This window comes from Schistocerca piceifrons, chromosome 4 (genome assembly GCF_021461385.2).
Source record: "Schistocerca piceifrons isolate TAMUIC-IGC-003096 chromosome 4, iqSchPice1.1, whole genome shotgun sequence".
NCBI classification, from domain to species: Eukaryota; Metazoa; Arthropoda; class Insecta; order Orthoptera; family Acrididae; genus Schistocerca; species Schistocerca piceifrons.
In genome coordinates this window covers 125105492-125122427 of record NC_060141.1, presented here as the reverse complement: position 1 = coordinate 125122427, position 16936 = coordinate 125105492, and the positions used below count along the sequence as shown (strand labels likewise).

Here is a 16936-nt window from a genome sequence, read left to right as displayed (position 1 = left end):
CTTCACCCTCACTAGATGATCCACAGTGCTGCTCGAGTCACTGTCACAAAGGCAGTCATCTTCAATCCCATCAAGATTCTTGGAAACTTTTTTTTTTTTTTTTCCCCATGACTAGCTCCTCTGATAGTGCCCCGCCAGTCAAAATCCAACAGTAGGCTTTGACACAGATGCACCTGGCATTTAAGTAGTTTTGTTCATGATGTAATTTCTATAGAATCGGTGGTTCATGGTGTGGGTTCCTGTAGTCATGTCCTAGTTCATGAACCACGGGCAACGTATGAGTGGCCAAGTAAGTGGTCCCGACAGTCGGGATACAGTTATACAGTTACTTTGGAATCAGGCTGGGCATCTCGGACATATTCTGAGTCGTGGTCACCTTTGTGCTCATACGGCAAAGACTACCAAATCCACCGGTTAGTCCCTCAGCCGTTAGGGGTAAAACCCAATGGGACTCAGGGCAAGTAAGGCTAGCAACCTGCTTCCCTTGTACTTTAAATATGATGCTGGCAACAATCAGCCTCGGACCTTTGGAGGTGACGGAGTCCCACCTGTAACTGACAAACCAGGGACTCCTAAGATACGACTTGGCAAACAAATGGTAATGAGATGGGGAGCTATTAATATCAATGGGGGCTACTCTTGGAAGAAGGTAGAGCTGGCAGAGGCTGCAAGTAAGATGGGGCTGGACGTCTTAGCTGTTAGTGACATTCGGGTAAGGGGTGAGAAAGAAGAAGTGGGAGAATACAAGGTCTACTTGTCAGGAATCAAAGCAGGAATAGCACAATGGGGTGTAGGGCTTTACATCAGGAAAGAAATGGAACCCAGCGTAGTTGCAATAAGGTATGTAAACGAACGACTGATGTGGATAGATTTGACAGTGTCTAGCAAGAAAATTAAGATTGTGTCAGTATATTCGCATTGTGAAGGGACTGATCAAGATAAGATGGATAGTTTTTATGAGGCACTCAGTGATGTAGTTGTTAGAGTAAAGGACAAGGACAGTGTTCTGCTCATGGGTGATTTTAACGCCAGGATTGGAAATCGAACAGAAGGGTATGAAAAGGTTATGGGTAAATTTGGAGAGGATATGGAGGCCAACAGGAACGGGCAGCAACTCTTGGATTTCTGTGCCAGTATGGGCTTAGTAATCACAAACTCCTTTTTTAAACATAAGAACATTCACCGGTATACTTGGGAAAGCAGGGGAACCAGATCTGTCATTGACTATATAATAACAGATCAGGAATTCAGGAAGGCTGTGAGGGACACACGTGTATTCAGGGGATTCTTTGATGACACTGATCATTATTTAATCTGCAGTGAAATTGGGATTGTGAGGCCGAAAGTGCAGGAGGTCAGGTCCATATGTAGGAGGATAAGAGTGGAGAAACTTCAGGATAAGGAAATCAGGCACAAGTACATAACAGCGATCTCAGAAAGGTACCAGTTAGTTGAATGTAGTCAATTATAGTCATTGGAAAAGGAATGGACAAGGTACAGGGACACAGTACTAGAAGTGGCTAAAGAATGTCTTGGAACAGTAGTGTGTAAAAGTAGGAGGAAGCAAACAGCTTGGTGGAATGACACAGTCAAGGCAGCCTGTAAAAGGAAAAAGAAGGCGTATCAAAAATGGCTACATACTAGAACTCAGGTAGACAGAGAAAGTTATGTTGAAGAAAGAAACAAAGCCAAACAGATAATTGCAGCATCCAAGAAGAAATCTTGGGAAGACTTTGGAAACAGGTTGGAGACATTGGGTCAAGCTGCTGGAAAACCATTCTGGAGTGTAATTAGCAGTCTTCGAAAGGGAGGTAAGAAGGAAATGACAAGTATTTTGGAGAGGTCAGGAAAACTGCTGATGAATCCTGTGGATGCCTTGGGCAGATGGAGGGAATATTTTGAAGAGCTGCTCAATGTAGGTGAAAATACGATCAGTAATGTTTCAGATTTCGAGGTAGAATGGGATAGGAATGATGATGGAAATAGGATCACGTTTGAGGAAGTGGAGAAAATGGTCAATAGACTGCAGTGCAATAAAGCAGCTGGGGTGGATGAAATTAAGTCGGAACTCATCAAGTACAGTGGAATGTCAGGTCTTAAATGGCTACACAGGATAATTGAAATGGCCTGGGAGTCTGGACAGGTTCCATCAGACTGGACAAAAGCAGTAATCACACCAATCTTTAAACATGGAAACAGAAAAAATTGTAACAACTACAGAGGTATCTCTTTAATCAGCATTGTGGGTAAAATCTTCTCAGGTATTGTTGAAAGGAAAGTGCGAGTATTAGTTGAGGAGCAATTGGATGAAAATCAGTGTGGGTTTAGGCCTCTTAGAGGTTGTCAGGACCAGATCTTTAGCTTACGACAAATAATGGAGAAGTGTTATGAGTGGAACAGGGAATTGTATCTATGCTTTATAGATCTAGAAATGGCATATGACCGGGTTCCTAGGAGGAAGTTATTGTCTGTTCTACGAGCTTATGGAATAGGAGGCAAACTTTTGCAAGCAATTAAAGGTCTTTACATGGATAGTCAGGCAGCAGTTAGAGTTGACGGTAAACTGAGTTCATGGTTCAGAGTAGTTTCAGGGGTAAGACGAGGCTGCAACCTGTCTCCACTGTTGTTCATATTATTTATGGATCATATGTTGAAAACAATAGACTGGCTGGGTGCGATTAAGATATGTGAACACAAAATATGCAGTCTTGCATATGCGGATGACTTAGTTGTGATGGCAGATTCGATTGAAAGTTTGCAGAGTAATATTTCAGAGCTAGATCAGAAATGTAAGGACTATGGTATGAAGATTAGCATCTCCAAAACGAAAGTAATGTCAGTGTGAAAGAAATATAAACGGATTGAGTGCCAAATAGGAGGAACAAAGTTAGAACAGGTGGACGGTTTCAAGTACTTAGGATGCATATTCTCACAGGATGGCAACATAGTGAAAGAACTGGAAGCGAGGTGTAGCAAGGCTAATGCAGTGAGCGCTCAGCTACGATCTACTCTCTTCTGCAAGAAGGAAGTCAGTACCAAGACTAAGTTATCTGTGCACCGTTCAATCTTTCGACCAACTTTGTTGTATGGGAGCGAAAGCTGGGTGGATTCAGGTTACCTTATCAATAAGGTTGAGGTTACGGATATGAAAGTAGCTAGGATGATTGCAGGTACTAGTAGATGGGAACAATGGCAGGAGGGTGTCCACAATGAGGAAATCAAAGAAAAACTGGGAACGAACTCTATAGATGTAGCAGTCAGGGCGAACAGGCTTAGATGGTGGGGTCATGTTACACGCATGGGAGAAGCAAGGTTACCCAAGAGACTCATGGGTTCAGCAGTAGAGGGTAGGAGGAGTCGGGGCAGACCAAGGAGAAGGTACCTGGATTCGGTTAAGAATGATTTTGAAGTAATAGGTTTAACATCAGAAGAGGCACCAATGTTAGCACTGAATAGGGGATCATGGAGGAATTTTATAAGGGGGGCTATGCTACAGACTGAACGCTGAAAGGCATAATCAGTCTTAAATGATGATGATGATGATGTCTTACATCAGCTTTGAATGGATGACGATACACGCATTCAAAGGCTGCAACATCCATGTCATGCTGACAGGAAAAATCACTAGGTACAGTTTCCTTCTTTGATTTTTTTGTTTCACTTGAACACCTGTGGGCCCACTACAAGTATCAACAAAAGCATTTATTTTTGAGTGATGAAGATCTTCTAGCCACTATTCCACTCTGCTGAAATCCAGTCTAGTATTAGTTCCTTTGTTATCCACCCACTGTCACGAACTATTGCAGAATATAAGCTGGGAAGCTTTCTCTCTTGGGAAAGGTTTTCCAACTAGAAACCATGTACGGGGCAATTTTCGCCCATCAGCTGTCATGCTCAGAATTACTGTGCACTGTTGTTTTGCATCACCGCTTGTACGTACTTGCACACAATGTTCCCCTACATTGTTTACTGTAACATTGTTCAGCAAATCAAAATAGACCAGTGTTTCGTCTGCATTTCCTATTTGAGAATGTTAATAAACATTTTTGCATCAAAGTTGGATCACATGAAGCTGAAAAGATATCATATAGTGGAGATGCTGAGTCCCAAATAGGCACAATAAAAAGATTTTCACGCTTAAAGCTTTTGGCCAATGGCCTTTGTCAACAATGGACACACACACACACAGGCACACACACACACGACTGCAGTCTCAGGCAACCGAAACCACACTGCGAGCAGCAGCACCAGTGCATAATGGGAGTGGCGACTGGGTGGGGGAAGGGAGGAGGCTGGGGTAGGGAGGGAGAGGGATGTATGTTGGGGATGGCGGACAGTGAAGTGCTGCACGTTGGGAGGTGGGCAGTGGAGTGGTGGTGGTGGTGAGGGTGGATAATGGAAAAGGAGAGAAATAAATAAAAAAAAAGCCTTGGTGTGGTGGTGGAATGACGGCTGTGTAGTGCTGGAATGGGAGCAGGGAAGGGGCTAGATGGGTACGTTTGTCAGTGGCATTCATGCGGACAGATAGCTTGTTGGTTGTCATGCCTACATAGAATGCAGCACAGTGGCTGCTGCTTAGCTTGTAGACCACATGACTGGTTTCACAGGTAGCCCTGCCTCTGATGGGATAGGTGATGTCAGTGACCAGACTGGAGTAGGTGGTGGTGGGAGGATGTATGGGACAGGTCTTGCATCTAGGTCTATTACAGGGGTATGGGATATGAGGCAAGGGAATGGGGGCAGGGATTATGTAAGGCTGGACCAGTATATTGTGTAGGGTTGGTGGGCGGCAGAATACCACTGTAGGAAGGGGTGGCAAGGATAGTGGGCAGGGCATTTCTCATTTGAGGGCACGATCATCCTCCCCAACACCAGCTTTTCTGAACTGCGCAGGTGGGAACTTCCCTGCAATACATCCCAAGTTCCCATAACCCTCTTCGTTAGTCGCTGTCCTCACCTATCCAATCTCTTGCCTGGTCCCATTCCAGCACTACACAGCCGTCATTCCACCACCACACCCAGTCTCTTTTATATTTATTTATTTCTCTCCTTTTCTGTTGCCCCCCACCCACCAATCCACTGGAATGACGGCTGTGTAGTGCTGGAATGGGAGCAGGGAAGGGGCTGGATGGGTACGTTTGTCAGCGGCATTCATGCAGACAGATAGCTTGTTGGTTGTCATGCCTACATAGAATGCAGCACAGTGGCTGCTGCTTAGCTTGTAGGCCAATCCAGCACCTCACTATCCACCATCCCCACCACACACATCCCCCCCCCTAGCTTCCTCCTTTCCCCCACCCACTCACCTCTCCCATCAAGCACTGGTGTTGCTGCTCGCAGTGTGGTTTCAGTTGCCTGAGACTGCAGTCGTGCGTGTGAATTGCGTTTGCGTGAGCCTCTGTGTGTGTGGGTGTGTGTGTGTGTGTGTGTGTGTGTGTGTGTGTGTGTGTGCGCGCGCGCGCGCGCGCACACACACACACACACACACACACACACACACACACAAAAATGTTGACAGAGGGCATTGGCCGAAAAGTTTAAGTGTGACAATCTTTTTGTTGTGCCTATCTGTGACTCAGCATTTTCGCTAGATGGTGAGTAGCAACTTTCCTTCTCATAATATTGTTACATTCTATCCTGGATTTTCCATTGTTTGAAAAGATATCAAGCTGTTAGCGCAAACTTGAGGCAGTTTTTGCACAACAGTAATTCTGTGACAAACAGATTATTTCATTGCATAAATTTCTGAAACACCCAAATGAAACTTTGAATTCCACTGGTGAAATGTTACTGTTTTATTTTGCAGTCTTCAATCTGAGTTATTTCAGCTGTCACAGCATATCCACATTTTCTGTTTTGAAATACAAAATCAAGCAAGTCTTTTCCCACATCTGGATACCTGCATGTTTGCCCTTGAAATGAACTTCGACTTTTTGAATTATTTACACGTTTCTATTCACTTGCACACCTCAGTGAATATTTTCTTCATCAACATGAAACCTGCATCCAGCTTCACGCTTTCCATGTTCTTTCACATAGCTGATATCTTGATGAAATTTTGCGATGTAACTGGCAATCAAAGAGCCAAATGATTAACTTTTCTCTCACCCTCAACTTATACTGTCTCTCAAATTAATCATGTCACCAGACCTACCAACACGCAAAACCTGTCCTGCTGATGATGAGTCATCCTCTGTTATAAGGTAGGTGAAGGGAGGGAGATAGACAGGCCCTGAGAACCATAAGGGCCTAAAGCACACTGTTCTTGTTTTTGAGATTGTAGCATGTATGCATGCTCCTGACATTGGTGAATCTTAAGGTGAACAAACTTAGTCTATACTGCTGGTCCACATTGTATATATGAACATTCATGAAAATCAGTCTCACAAATTTCTCTGATACTCATTTCCTCATGGGTCAAGGCACAAAGCATAATGTTGTTGGTCTGCATTGTTCAACTGTTACGGAGGATTGCCAACAAAATTAAGTGTCTGCATCATGTTAGTTGTAGCAGCACTTCATAATTGGAGGTATACTGTCAGTTTTATCTGAATATCAAGCCACGGAATGTGCTTGGTAAAAATTATAATGAGGACCATGAAGTGTTGGAATAGGTCATAACTGTGTGTCTGGTATGTTTAGTATCTGTTCTTTATGTTCTGATTCTAGTTTCTCATTAATTACAAACTTTACAACTGTCAAAACACACTACAGTCACTAGCCTTTATATGGAAATATTGTGAATTAAGAATAATAATAAATATAATCCTAAATATTAATTAATAATTTCATAACATGAAAGGGTACTTCATTTTTTCATAGCAAACAAAGGAAGTTGACACTTGGCTTTAAAAAAACGTATGAGAGGTGGTTTGCCTACAAACTTTATTTTCACAAACAGTTATTTTCCTCAAAAATTCATGTCTGTGCTTTGGGTCCTTATGGTTCAGTGCCTCAACTCTTTTCTATTTGAACTTACTATTTAAATCTGTCCTTTTAGTGATGACTCACCATTAGTTATGTGGGAGATGAAGAAGGGTGGGAGAAAGTACTATTTAATTGAACTTTTACGTAAATTCATTAGTGTGGCTTATATTCGAGATTTATTTTTTATTATAATCTCGTGTCAAAAATTTAGGTATGGCCTATATTCCCATGCAGCCTATATTCACGCAAATATGGTATGTGAAGAAGAAAACAACAGCGTCTGACTTTAGTGACTGTTTGCACTCTGTTTTCCTGAAGAGGTGTGATGGTGTCCATTAATTAAAATCCATTTGAAAGTAGCCTTCAACCAGTTATTCAACAATTTGTTTGTGTGGAAGGAAAATACTTTATGCAGAAAATTATGCTACTGGTTACATATATAAAATTACACTCATTCACACAAACCTATTTACATTTTGCAGTGTTTGGAAAATAGCAGCGACAGTATTTCATGGATATTCAAAAGTACAGGTACCATTCATATTCATATATCGGTCCTTTAATTTCAAATTTTGACACCATGCTTGCACATCTCTGGACTGCTGACAGAGATGCGCTATGTCACTGACCAGGGCAGTGAAGAAGTTGTGTGTTTTGTCTGCTGCCTGTTAGCAGCAGGCACTCACTACCTCCTATGTTTGCTTGCTCTTCTGGATGACCAAACGGCCATGCAATCCGTTTGGCACGACATGCGTGCAAATTGCCAGAAAAGGGGGAATGGGAAAGTGTGAGTATTATGTAACCACCTCCTCATACGACGCGGCTCTCAACATATCTGTTGGTGTTCACAGCTCTTACAGTATCCAATAGTTGTCTACCCAGAATTCCTGTAAAATGACGTTTTCTGCCAAAAAACTAATACATTTAGAAACATACTTTTTAGTTACCTCTCCTTGAAATACGATATGATACTTGTCTCTAATAAACATGGCAACCTAGCCACGGTTCATAAATAACAATGAAGACTTCAAAATGTGTACGTGGAACCACTCAACTCAAGAGAATGAGTTAACACTCATATTGCTGGCAGGGCTACAGAGTCCTTTCATTCAATCAAAAAAACTGGCTGAACGAAAAAGCAATCAACTAACCAATTGTTTGTTAAAACCAGTTGGTTGTCCCATCACAACTATCACAACTCACAGTTTTACTTCAACCAATACCTCTCTCCTACTTTCTGAACAGGACTGAGTCCCTGCCTGACACACAGTTTCAATCTGCCACAAAGATTCAAATGCACACACTGCTGCAGAGTGAAAACTGATATAGATACACACGCTTTCATAAATTTAGAAGCTGCATTTGGGGAAGGAAAGAAGATTATAGCAGCATGTCCAATCCTCAATAGTCTTTAATGAGACTGGACAAGAATAGGAAATTGGTAAGTGCTTCTTCTCTGCTTGCATCCTAACATTTGCCTTAAAAATCTGTTTGGCCAACCAAGTATTTCTTTCCTACAACGTTATCCAATTTGTTATGCAACTGAATTATAAGAATTGAACACCTTTTCTGTTTCTGTTGGCATGTACAATTTAATAATCACTGAAACTGGAAACCAAAGTAACAAATATGTGCAAACATTCCATTTACTGTGATTCATTAATTCCAAGACTAGCTTCTGAACTCCTGGGATGATTCTCCAGCATGCACTTGACTCTCACCACCCAACGAATCATTATTTCTACCATTTTCTTCCCCTCAGTGCATCAATCCTGTTCCACACCTTCCTTACTTCCATCTCTATTTACGTTTTGCACTGTATTTCTTTTGCTCCCAACCAGTCTCTCTCAATAATATTTATCACTTTCAAATTATACTTCCCCCCATCACCTTTCTTCTTTCACTCCCTCGCACCTCTTATCTCTCATTTTTTCTCCTGCTTTACGTCCCTTAGGTTTCCTACATTTATTTGTCTTCCTTGACCAATTTATTAATAATATTCTAGATTTGAATGTCTGCTTCTGTAACAGAGGAGGGTTCAATTTCCAATACTGCCAGTGATTTTTCTTCTGTGGTAGGACTGGAGCTTTTTTCCCTTTTGCAACCATATATTTACCTATTTTATTTCCTGATTCTGTTTCAGTATGGAACAGGTGCAAAAAAACATGTAAATATCATACAGCAATACAAACCAAGATAAACAGCATTAGCTTTCATTATGCTCATGTGTGTGTGGTTTTTAAGCAGACAGAAATGTTCAGTATCTGAAATGTTACACTAGTTAAAATAACTGGTGACAACTTCATCCAGATGGCTCTCCCTAAACTTCTTAAAACAATGGTACACAAATATTTTAGGTTCATGAAATATCACTGTTTAATTATCTTTGTCAAATTGTGCAAAATAGAATTACACTTCACTTTAGTTAGAAATAATTAAAAAAGATGCTAATTTTAAACACTGACACTGATGCCTGCTCAACCTAATGAAAAACTGTCTAGCAGATTTGTCCAATTTTGTTCTACCTATTCAACGTTATTATGGTTGCACCTTTACCTCATCCTAGTAATATTTTGAAGAATACAGTTTTACTCTGGTACAGTTGTTGTGGTGGTAGTGGTTTGATGAAGCTCTCCATGCTACTCTATACTGCACAAACCTCTTCATTTCTGGATATATACTGCACCCTACATCCATTTGAACCTGCTTATTGTATTCATGCCTACATCCTTCTCTACAGGTTACCCTCCACCGCTTCCCCTTCCATCACCAAAGTGACTGTCTCTTGATGCCTCTGAACATGACGTATCAACTGAGCCCTTCTTTTAGTCACGTTATGTCATAAATCCCCCCCATGAACCATGGACCTTGCTGTTGGTGGGGAGGCTTGCGTGCCTCAGCGATACAGATGGCCGTACCGTAGGTGCAACCACAACGGAGGGGTATCTGTTGAGAGGCCAGACAAACATGTGGTTCCTGAAGAGGGGCAGCAGCCTTTTCAGTAGTTGCAAGGGCAACAGTCTGGATGATTGACTGATTTGGCCTTGTAACAATAACCAAAACGGCCTTGCTGTGCTGGTACTGCGAACGGCTGAAAGTAAGGGGAAACTACGGCCGTAATTTTTCCCGAGGGCATGCAGCTTTACTGTATGATCAAATGATGATGGCGTCCTCTTGGGTAAAATATTCCGGAGGTAAAATAGTCCCCCATTCGGATCTCCGGGTGGGGACTACTCAAGAGGATGTCGTTATCAGGAGAAAGAAAACTGGCGTTCTACGGATCGGAGCGTGGAATGTCAGATCCCTTAATCGGGCAGGTAGGTTAGAAAATTTAAAAAGGGAAATGGATAGGTTAAAGTTAGATATAGTGGGAATTAGTGAAGTTCGGTGGCAGGAGGAACAAGACTTCTGGTCAGGTGACTACAGGGTTATAAACACAAAGTCAAATAGGGGTAATGCAGGAGTAGGTTTAATAATGAATAGGAAAATAGGAATGCGGGTAAGATACTACAAACAGCATAGTGAACACATTATTGTGGCCAAGATAGATACAAAGCCCACACCTACTACAGTAGTACAAGTTTATATGCCAACTAGCTCTGCAGATGACGAAGAAATTGAAGAAATGTATGATGAAATAAAAGAAATTATTCAGATAGTGAAGGGAGACGAAAATTTAATAGTCATGGGTGACTGGAATTCGAGAGTAGGAAAAGGGAGAGAAGGAAACATAGTGGGTGAATATGGACTGGGGGAGAGAAATGAAAGAAGAAGCCGCCTGGTTGAATTTTGCACAGAGCACAACTTAATCATAGCTAACACTTGGTTTAAGAATCATGATAGAAGGTTGTATACATGGAAGAACCCTGGAGATACTAAGAGGTATCAGATACATTATATAATCGTAAGACATATTTAGGAACCAGGTTTTAAATTGTAAGACATTTCCAGAGGCAGATGTGGACTCTGACCACAATGTATTGGTTATGGCCTGTAGATTAAAACTGAAAAAACTGCAAAAAGGTGGGAATTTAAGGAGATGGGACCTAGATAAACTGAAAGAACCAAAGGTTGTAGAGAGTTTCAGGGAGAGCATAAGGGAACAATTGACAGGAACGGGGGAAAGAAATACAATAGAAGAAGAATGGGTAGCTTTGAGGGATGAAATAGTGAAGGTAGCAGAGGATCAAGTAGGTAAAAAGACGAGGGCTAGTAGAAATCCTTGGGTAACAGAAGAAATATTGAATTTAATTGATGAAAGGAGAAAATATAAAAATTCAGTAAATGAAGCAGGCAAAAAGGAATACAAACGTCTCAAAAACGAGATCGACAGGAAGTGCAAAATGGCTAAACAGGGATGGCTAGAGGACAAATGTAAGGATGTAGAGGCTTATCTCACTAGGGGTAAGATAGATACTGCCTACAGGAAAATTAAAGAGACCTTTGGAGATAAGAGAACCACTTGTATGAACATCAAGAGTTCAGATGGAAACCCAGTTCTAAGCAAAGAAGGGAAAGCAGAAAGGTGGAAGGAGTATATAGAGAGTCTATACAAGGGCGATGTACTTGAGGACAATATTATGGAAATGAAAGAGGATGTAGATGAAGATGAAATGGGAGATACGATACTGCGTGAAGAGTTTGACAGAGCACTGAAAGACCTGAGTCGAAACAAGGCCCCGGGAGTAGACGACATTCCATTAGAACTACTGACAGTCTTGGGAGAGCCAGTCCTGACAAAACTCTACCATCTGGTGAGCAAGATGTATGAAACAGGCAAAATACCCTCAGACTTCAAGAAGAATATAATAATACCAATCCCAAAGAAAGCAGGTGTGAAAATTACTGAACAATCAGTTTAATAAGCCACAGCTGCAAAATACTAACACGAATTCTTTACAGACGAATGGAAAAACTAGTAGAAGCCGACCTCGGGGAAGATCAGTTTGAATTCCGTAGAAATACTGGAACACGTGAGGCAATACTGACCTTACGACTTATCTTAGAAGAAAGATTAAGGAAAGGCAAACCTACGTTTCTAGCATTTGTAGACTTAGAGAAAGATTTTGACAATGTTGATTGGAATACTGTCTTTCAAATTCTAAAGGTGGCAGGGGTAAAATACAGGGAGCGAAAGGCTATTTACAATTTGTACAGAAACCAGATGGTAGTTATAAGAGTCGAGGGACATGAAAGGGAAGCAGTGGTTGGGAAGGGAGTAAGACAGGGTAGTAGCCTCTCCCCAGTGTTATTCAATCTGTATATTGAGCAAGCAGTAAAGGAAACAAAAGAAAAATTCGGAGTAGGTATTAAAATTCATGGAGAAGAAATAAAAACTTTGAGGTTCGCCAATGACATTGTAATTCTGTCAGAGACAGCAAAGGACTTGGAAGAGCAGTTGAACGGAATGGACAGTGTCTTGAAAGGAGGATATAAGATGAACATCACCAAAAGCAAAACGAGGATAATGGAATGTAGTCGAATTAAGTCGGGTGATGTTGAGGGTATTAGATTAGGAAATGAGACACTTAAAATAGTAAAGGAGTTTTGCTATTTGGGGAGCAAAATAACTGATGATGGTCGAAGTAGAGAGGATATAAAATGTAGACTGGCAATGGCAAGGAAAGCGTTTCTGAAGAAGAGAAATTTGTTAACTTCGAGTATAGATTTAAGTGTCAGGAAGTCATTTCTGAAAGTATTTGTATGGAGTGTAGCCATGTATGGAAGTGAAACATGGACGGTAAATAGTTTGGACAAGAAGAGAATAGAAGCTTTTGAAATGTGGTGCTACAGAAGAATGCTGAAGATTAGATGGGTAGATCACATAACTAATGAGGAAGTATTGAATAGGATTGGGGAGAAGAGAAGCTTGTGGCACAACTTGACCAGTAGAAGGGATCGGTTGGTAGGACATGTTCTGAGGCATCAAGGGATCACCAATTTAGTATTGGAGGGCAGTGTGGAGGGTAAAAATCGTAGGGGGAGACCAAGAGATGAATACACTAAGCAGATTCAGAAGGATGTAGGTTGCAGTAGGTACTGGGAGATGAAGAAGCTTGCACAGGAGAGAGTAGCATGGAGAGCTGCATCAAACCAGTCTCAGGACTGAAGACCACAACAACAACAACAACATGTCATAAATTTCTCTTTTCCCCAATTCAGTTCAGTACTTCCTCAATTGTTATTAAATCTAACCATCTAATTATCAGCATTCTCATACAGCACTGCATTTCAATAGCTTCTATTCTCTTCTTGTCTGAACTGTTTACTGTCCATATTTCAGCTCTGTACATGTCTACACACCAAACAAATAATGTCAGGAAAGATGTTCTAATGCTATCCAGTGTTAACAAAAAATGGTTCAAATGGCTCTGAGCTCTATGGGACTTAACATCTGTGGTCATCAGTCCCCTAGAACTTAGAACTACTTTAACCTAACTAACCTAAGGACATCACACACATCCATGCCCGAGGCAGGATTCGAACCTGCGACCATAGCAGTCGCGCGGTTCTGAACTGAGCGGCTTAACCGCGAGACCACCGCGGCCGGCCCAGTGTTAACAAATTCCTCTTTTCCACAAACACTTTCACACTACTTTATAGCTTCTCTGCTTCATCCATCAGCACCAAAATCCATTGACTACTTTTAAGCCTCATTTCCTAATCCATTTCCCAAAGCATAGCATGATTTAATCTGACTATATTCTATTGATATCATTTTGCTTTTGTTGATGATCATCTAATAAGCTCCTTTCAAGGCACTCATCTTTGTGTGTTTCCCACGCTGGTCGCATCATAAAATCATGGCTCAATCGTTGAAAACCTAGGTAGTTATGATTCCAAGCTCGGATGCAAAAAGGCCTAGGTTTTATTCCGCTATATTCAAAAGTTTTGTAGATGCGCTTCTCAAACCATTCTTGGAGATTAAACCTTTCAAAGTTAGCACAATGGTGATGTAAAAAAAAAAAAAAATCAGCACTCCAAATTTAAGTTACACTTCCTTTTAACTGCTTTTATTGCAATATCACATATCACAAAAACATCACTTCACAATACAAAACATACTTGAAAACATCTTCCTCACATTTTATAAGCCAACTACAAAATGCATCTTTCCAACATGACGTCCAAGACTTGACTTTCTCAAGGTTTGACTCTCTAACAACTCAACAACTGACTAACTATCGCTTACGCGCCCAAAAATCAGAGTTACAAGTACGTCAAAGATCATAGTGACAAAAGAAAGAATACACATAAGAATAATATCATTGCAATATAAACATATCGATGTATCACAAATGAAATCAAATCTGAATGTTGTCTCAGAAATATGTCAACTACTTTACAGAAACACAGTAGAATATTACTAGTATCGAGAGGTTCAGGTGAGGTGCCGTAATGGTTACGTAATTCAAGTACCATTAGAACTTGCACTTGAAATGCAGCGAACAGTTGAAACTAGCCAACAGTGTGAAATTAAACACTTCGTTTCAAACAAATTGACTGCCTCAGCGCAAAAGATTAATAAAAGCCAAATCTCTTTAGCAAACCGACAAAAATAACTTCATTGTCCTGCAAGGCGATTAATGCTTGACTGTCAGAAAGGTGGAAATAAAACCTGAAAGTAACAACATATTTTAGCCATCTGTAATTATGCGAATGTATTTTAATTCATCTGGTAGCTCCTGGCCACAGAAATCCGTTTTGTTTTCATTTAATGTGAGAGCAATAAACGAAGAGGAAACAGCAAAATCACTGGAGACTACCCACCTCCCCACTACAACTCAGACTGCTCTGTGCATCAGGTCTTTAAATATGTCTGCTTGTGTCTGTATGTGTGGATGGATATGTGTGTGTGTGCGAGTGTATACCTGTCCTTTTTTCCCCCTAAGGTAAGTCTTTCCGCTCCCGGGATTGGAATGACTCCTTACCCTCTCCCTTAAAACCCACTTCCTTTCGTCTTCCCCTCTCCTTCCCTCTTTCCTGATGAGGCAACAGTTTGTTGCGAAAGCTTGAATTTTGTGTGTGTGTTTGTGTTTGTTTGTGTGTCTATCGACCTGCCAGCGCTTTTGTTCGGTAAGTCACCTCATCTTTGTTTTTATATATAATTTTTCCCACGTGGAATGTTTCCTTCCATTATATATATATATATATATATATATGTGTGTGTGTGTGTGTGTGTGTGTGTGTGTGTGTGTGTGTGTGTGTGTGTGCGTGTGTGTGTGTGTGTGTGTGTGTGTGTGTGTGTGTGTGTGTTAAATAAGGAAGTCAACACAACTGCACGGAGACTAACAATAACACGCCTCTTAATTAAAACGTAAAGGAACGTTTGTATAATCTCTGATACTATGTCAGAGAAATTGATCCTGGGTCTGAAAAGGATAAATTGAAAAGAAATACTCCTCTGAGAGTCTTATGTCACTAGGCACACAAATATGACTAGTTTTACAGATATTTAAAAAATGTTACCCATTATGTTCAAATCCTGTGTATATTGTATTGCCTATGAAGTACTTACTTCGGTACTAGCTGCCTGTAGCGATCATAGCCTATTGTATTCTTCCCATAATCAATTTGTTTCTGCCTCCTAGCTAGAATTTCAGGGTCATTTTCGTACTCAACTGGCTTCTTCTCTTTACGAGGTGTCGTAGCATTGCTGCTGCGACCACTGCTACTACTGCTTGCAGATGGATCCCTGGAAATGAGGAAAGATTGATATTATTACAGTACATCATGCAACAAACTGCATCAGCTGTTAAACAGAAATCCTGGATCAATACACATGAAGGGTATAGGGGAAAAGCAATCAAAGTTTACTTTTGGTGAAATATGAGATCCTGGTAGCAATGGATTCCATGCTTGTAGCACTACATTCATGAAGCTTCATATGAGGAAAAAAACCACACATAGCCCTTAAGAAATTAGCATATAAAAAAAAGCATTAAAAAAAACAGCATTAGAAAAAAAGTATCTAGGGGAAAAACAAGTACTCTGAGAAGTGGAAAAAGTCAGAGTCCACACGCATTTTAAATGAAACTAATTCTGTACTATTTCAGGAGAGTTTATTGTTTTAAATGTCAGTCAGCTCGGGTTTTTTTGAATTTGTTACATACCTATGCATTATTGTGGCTTATATTTTTACTGGTAGCAAACTGCATTATTGTTCAATGAAGTATTTGCCTGTGAAATGAGGAAGACCACGGGAACCAGAAGGACTAAAAGTTACTGAAATTGTAGTTTGTTGCAATGCCTCCATGAGCGTTCACAGGTTAAAAAACCAGAATATGTTAACACTCAAGAAATATCTTTCTACTAGTGGTTATGCTCATACTGACTGGTGAGGTACATTCTACTTGACCAATGAGAAACGACACCTGAGGCCGCTGAAAATTTAACGAACCACATCAGTTCGCTGCAAGGCTATCCTTCTCCCTACAGCCCTCATGATGCATCTAAAATTTATCTACCTGAAAAATTAAACATTATAATATTGCACCAAGAGACATTTCCAGTATTTTCTCATTTCTTAAGAATTTAATCAGAATACGTGACAATATTATGATAAGATTGCTACTCACCATCACTTCTGAATTAGACAACACACACACACACACACACACACACACACACACACACACACACACACACACACACACACAGGCACACAGGCACACGACCACATCTCTGGCTATTGTCATTATTCCTGGATTTTTTGCTTTTTGATTTTGCCTTATCAGGATATATTTCAGACAAAATTTAATATTGCTTTTGGGTAACTCACGTCAGATACTTGCTCTGCTTGCAATGAATTCAAAGTAAAAAAGCAGTTTCTTCTTGCAAGGAAACTTAAATATACTGTGTGATCAAAAGTAGCTGGACACCCCCAGAAACAAATGTTTTTCATATTAGGTGCATTGTGCTGCCACCAACTGCTGGGTACTCCATATCAGCGACCTCAGTAGTCATTATACATAGTGAGAGAGCAGAATGGGGCACTCCGCAGAACTCA

At 40.7% G+C, this 16936-nt stretch overlaps 1 protein-coding gene across 1 annotated transcript in view; it reads right to left on the bottom strand.

Moving 5' to 3' along the window:
• The window catches only part of LOC124794938, a 55019-nt gene that overhangs the window by 19255 nt on the left and 18828 nt on the right, over positions 1-16936 (bottom strand). Inside the window, exon 2 of the mRNA XM_047258652.1 lies at positions 15446-15622. Coding sequence (XP_047114608.1) covers positions 15446-15622 — 177 coding nt within the window. The remainder of the gene's footprint in view (positions 1-15445; positions 15623-16936) is intronic.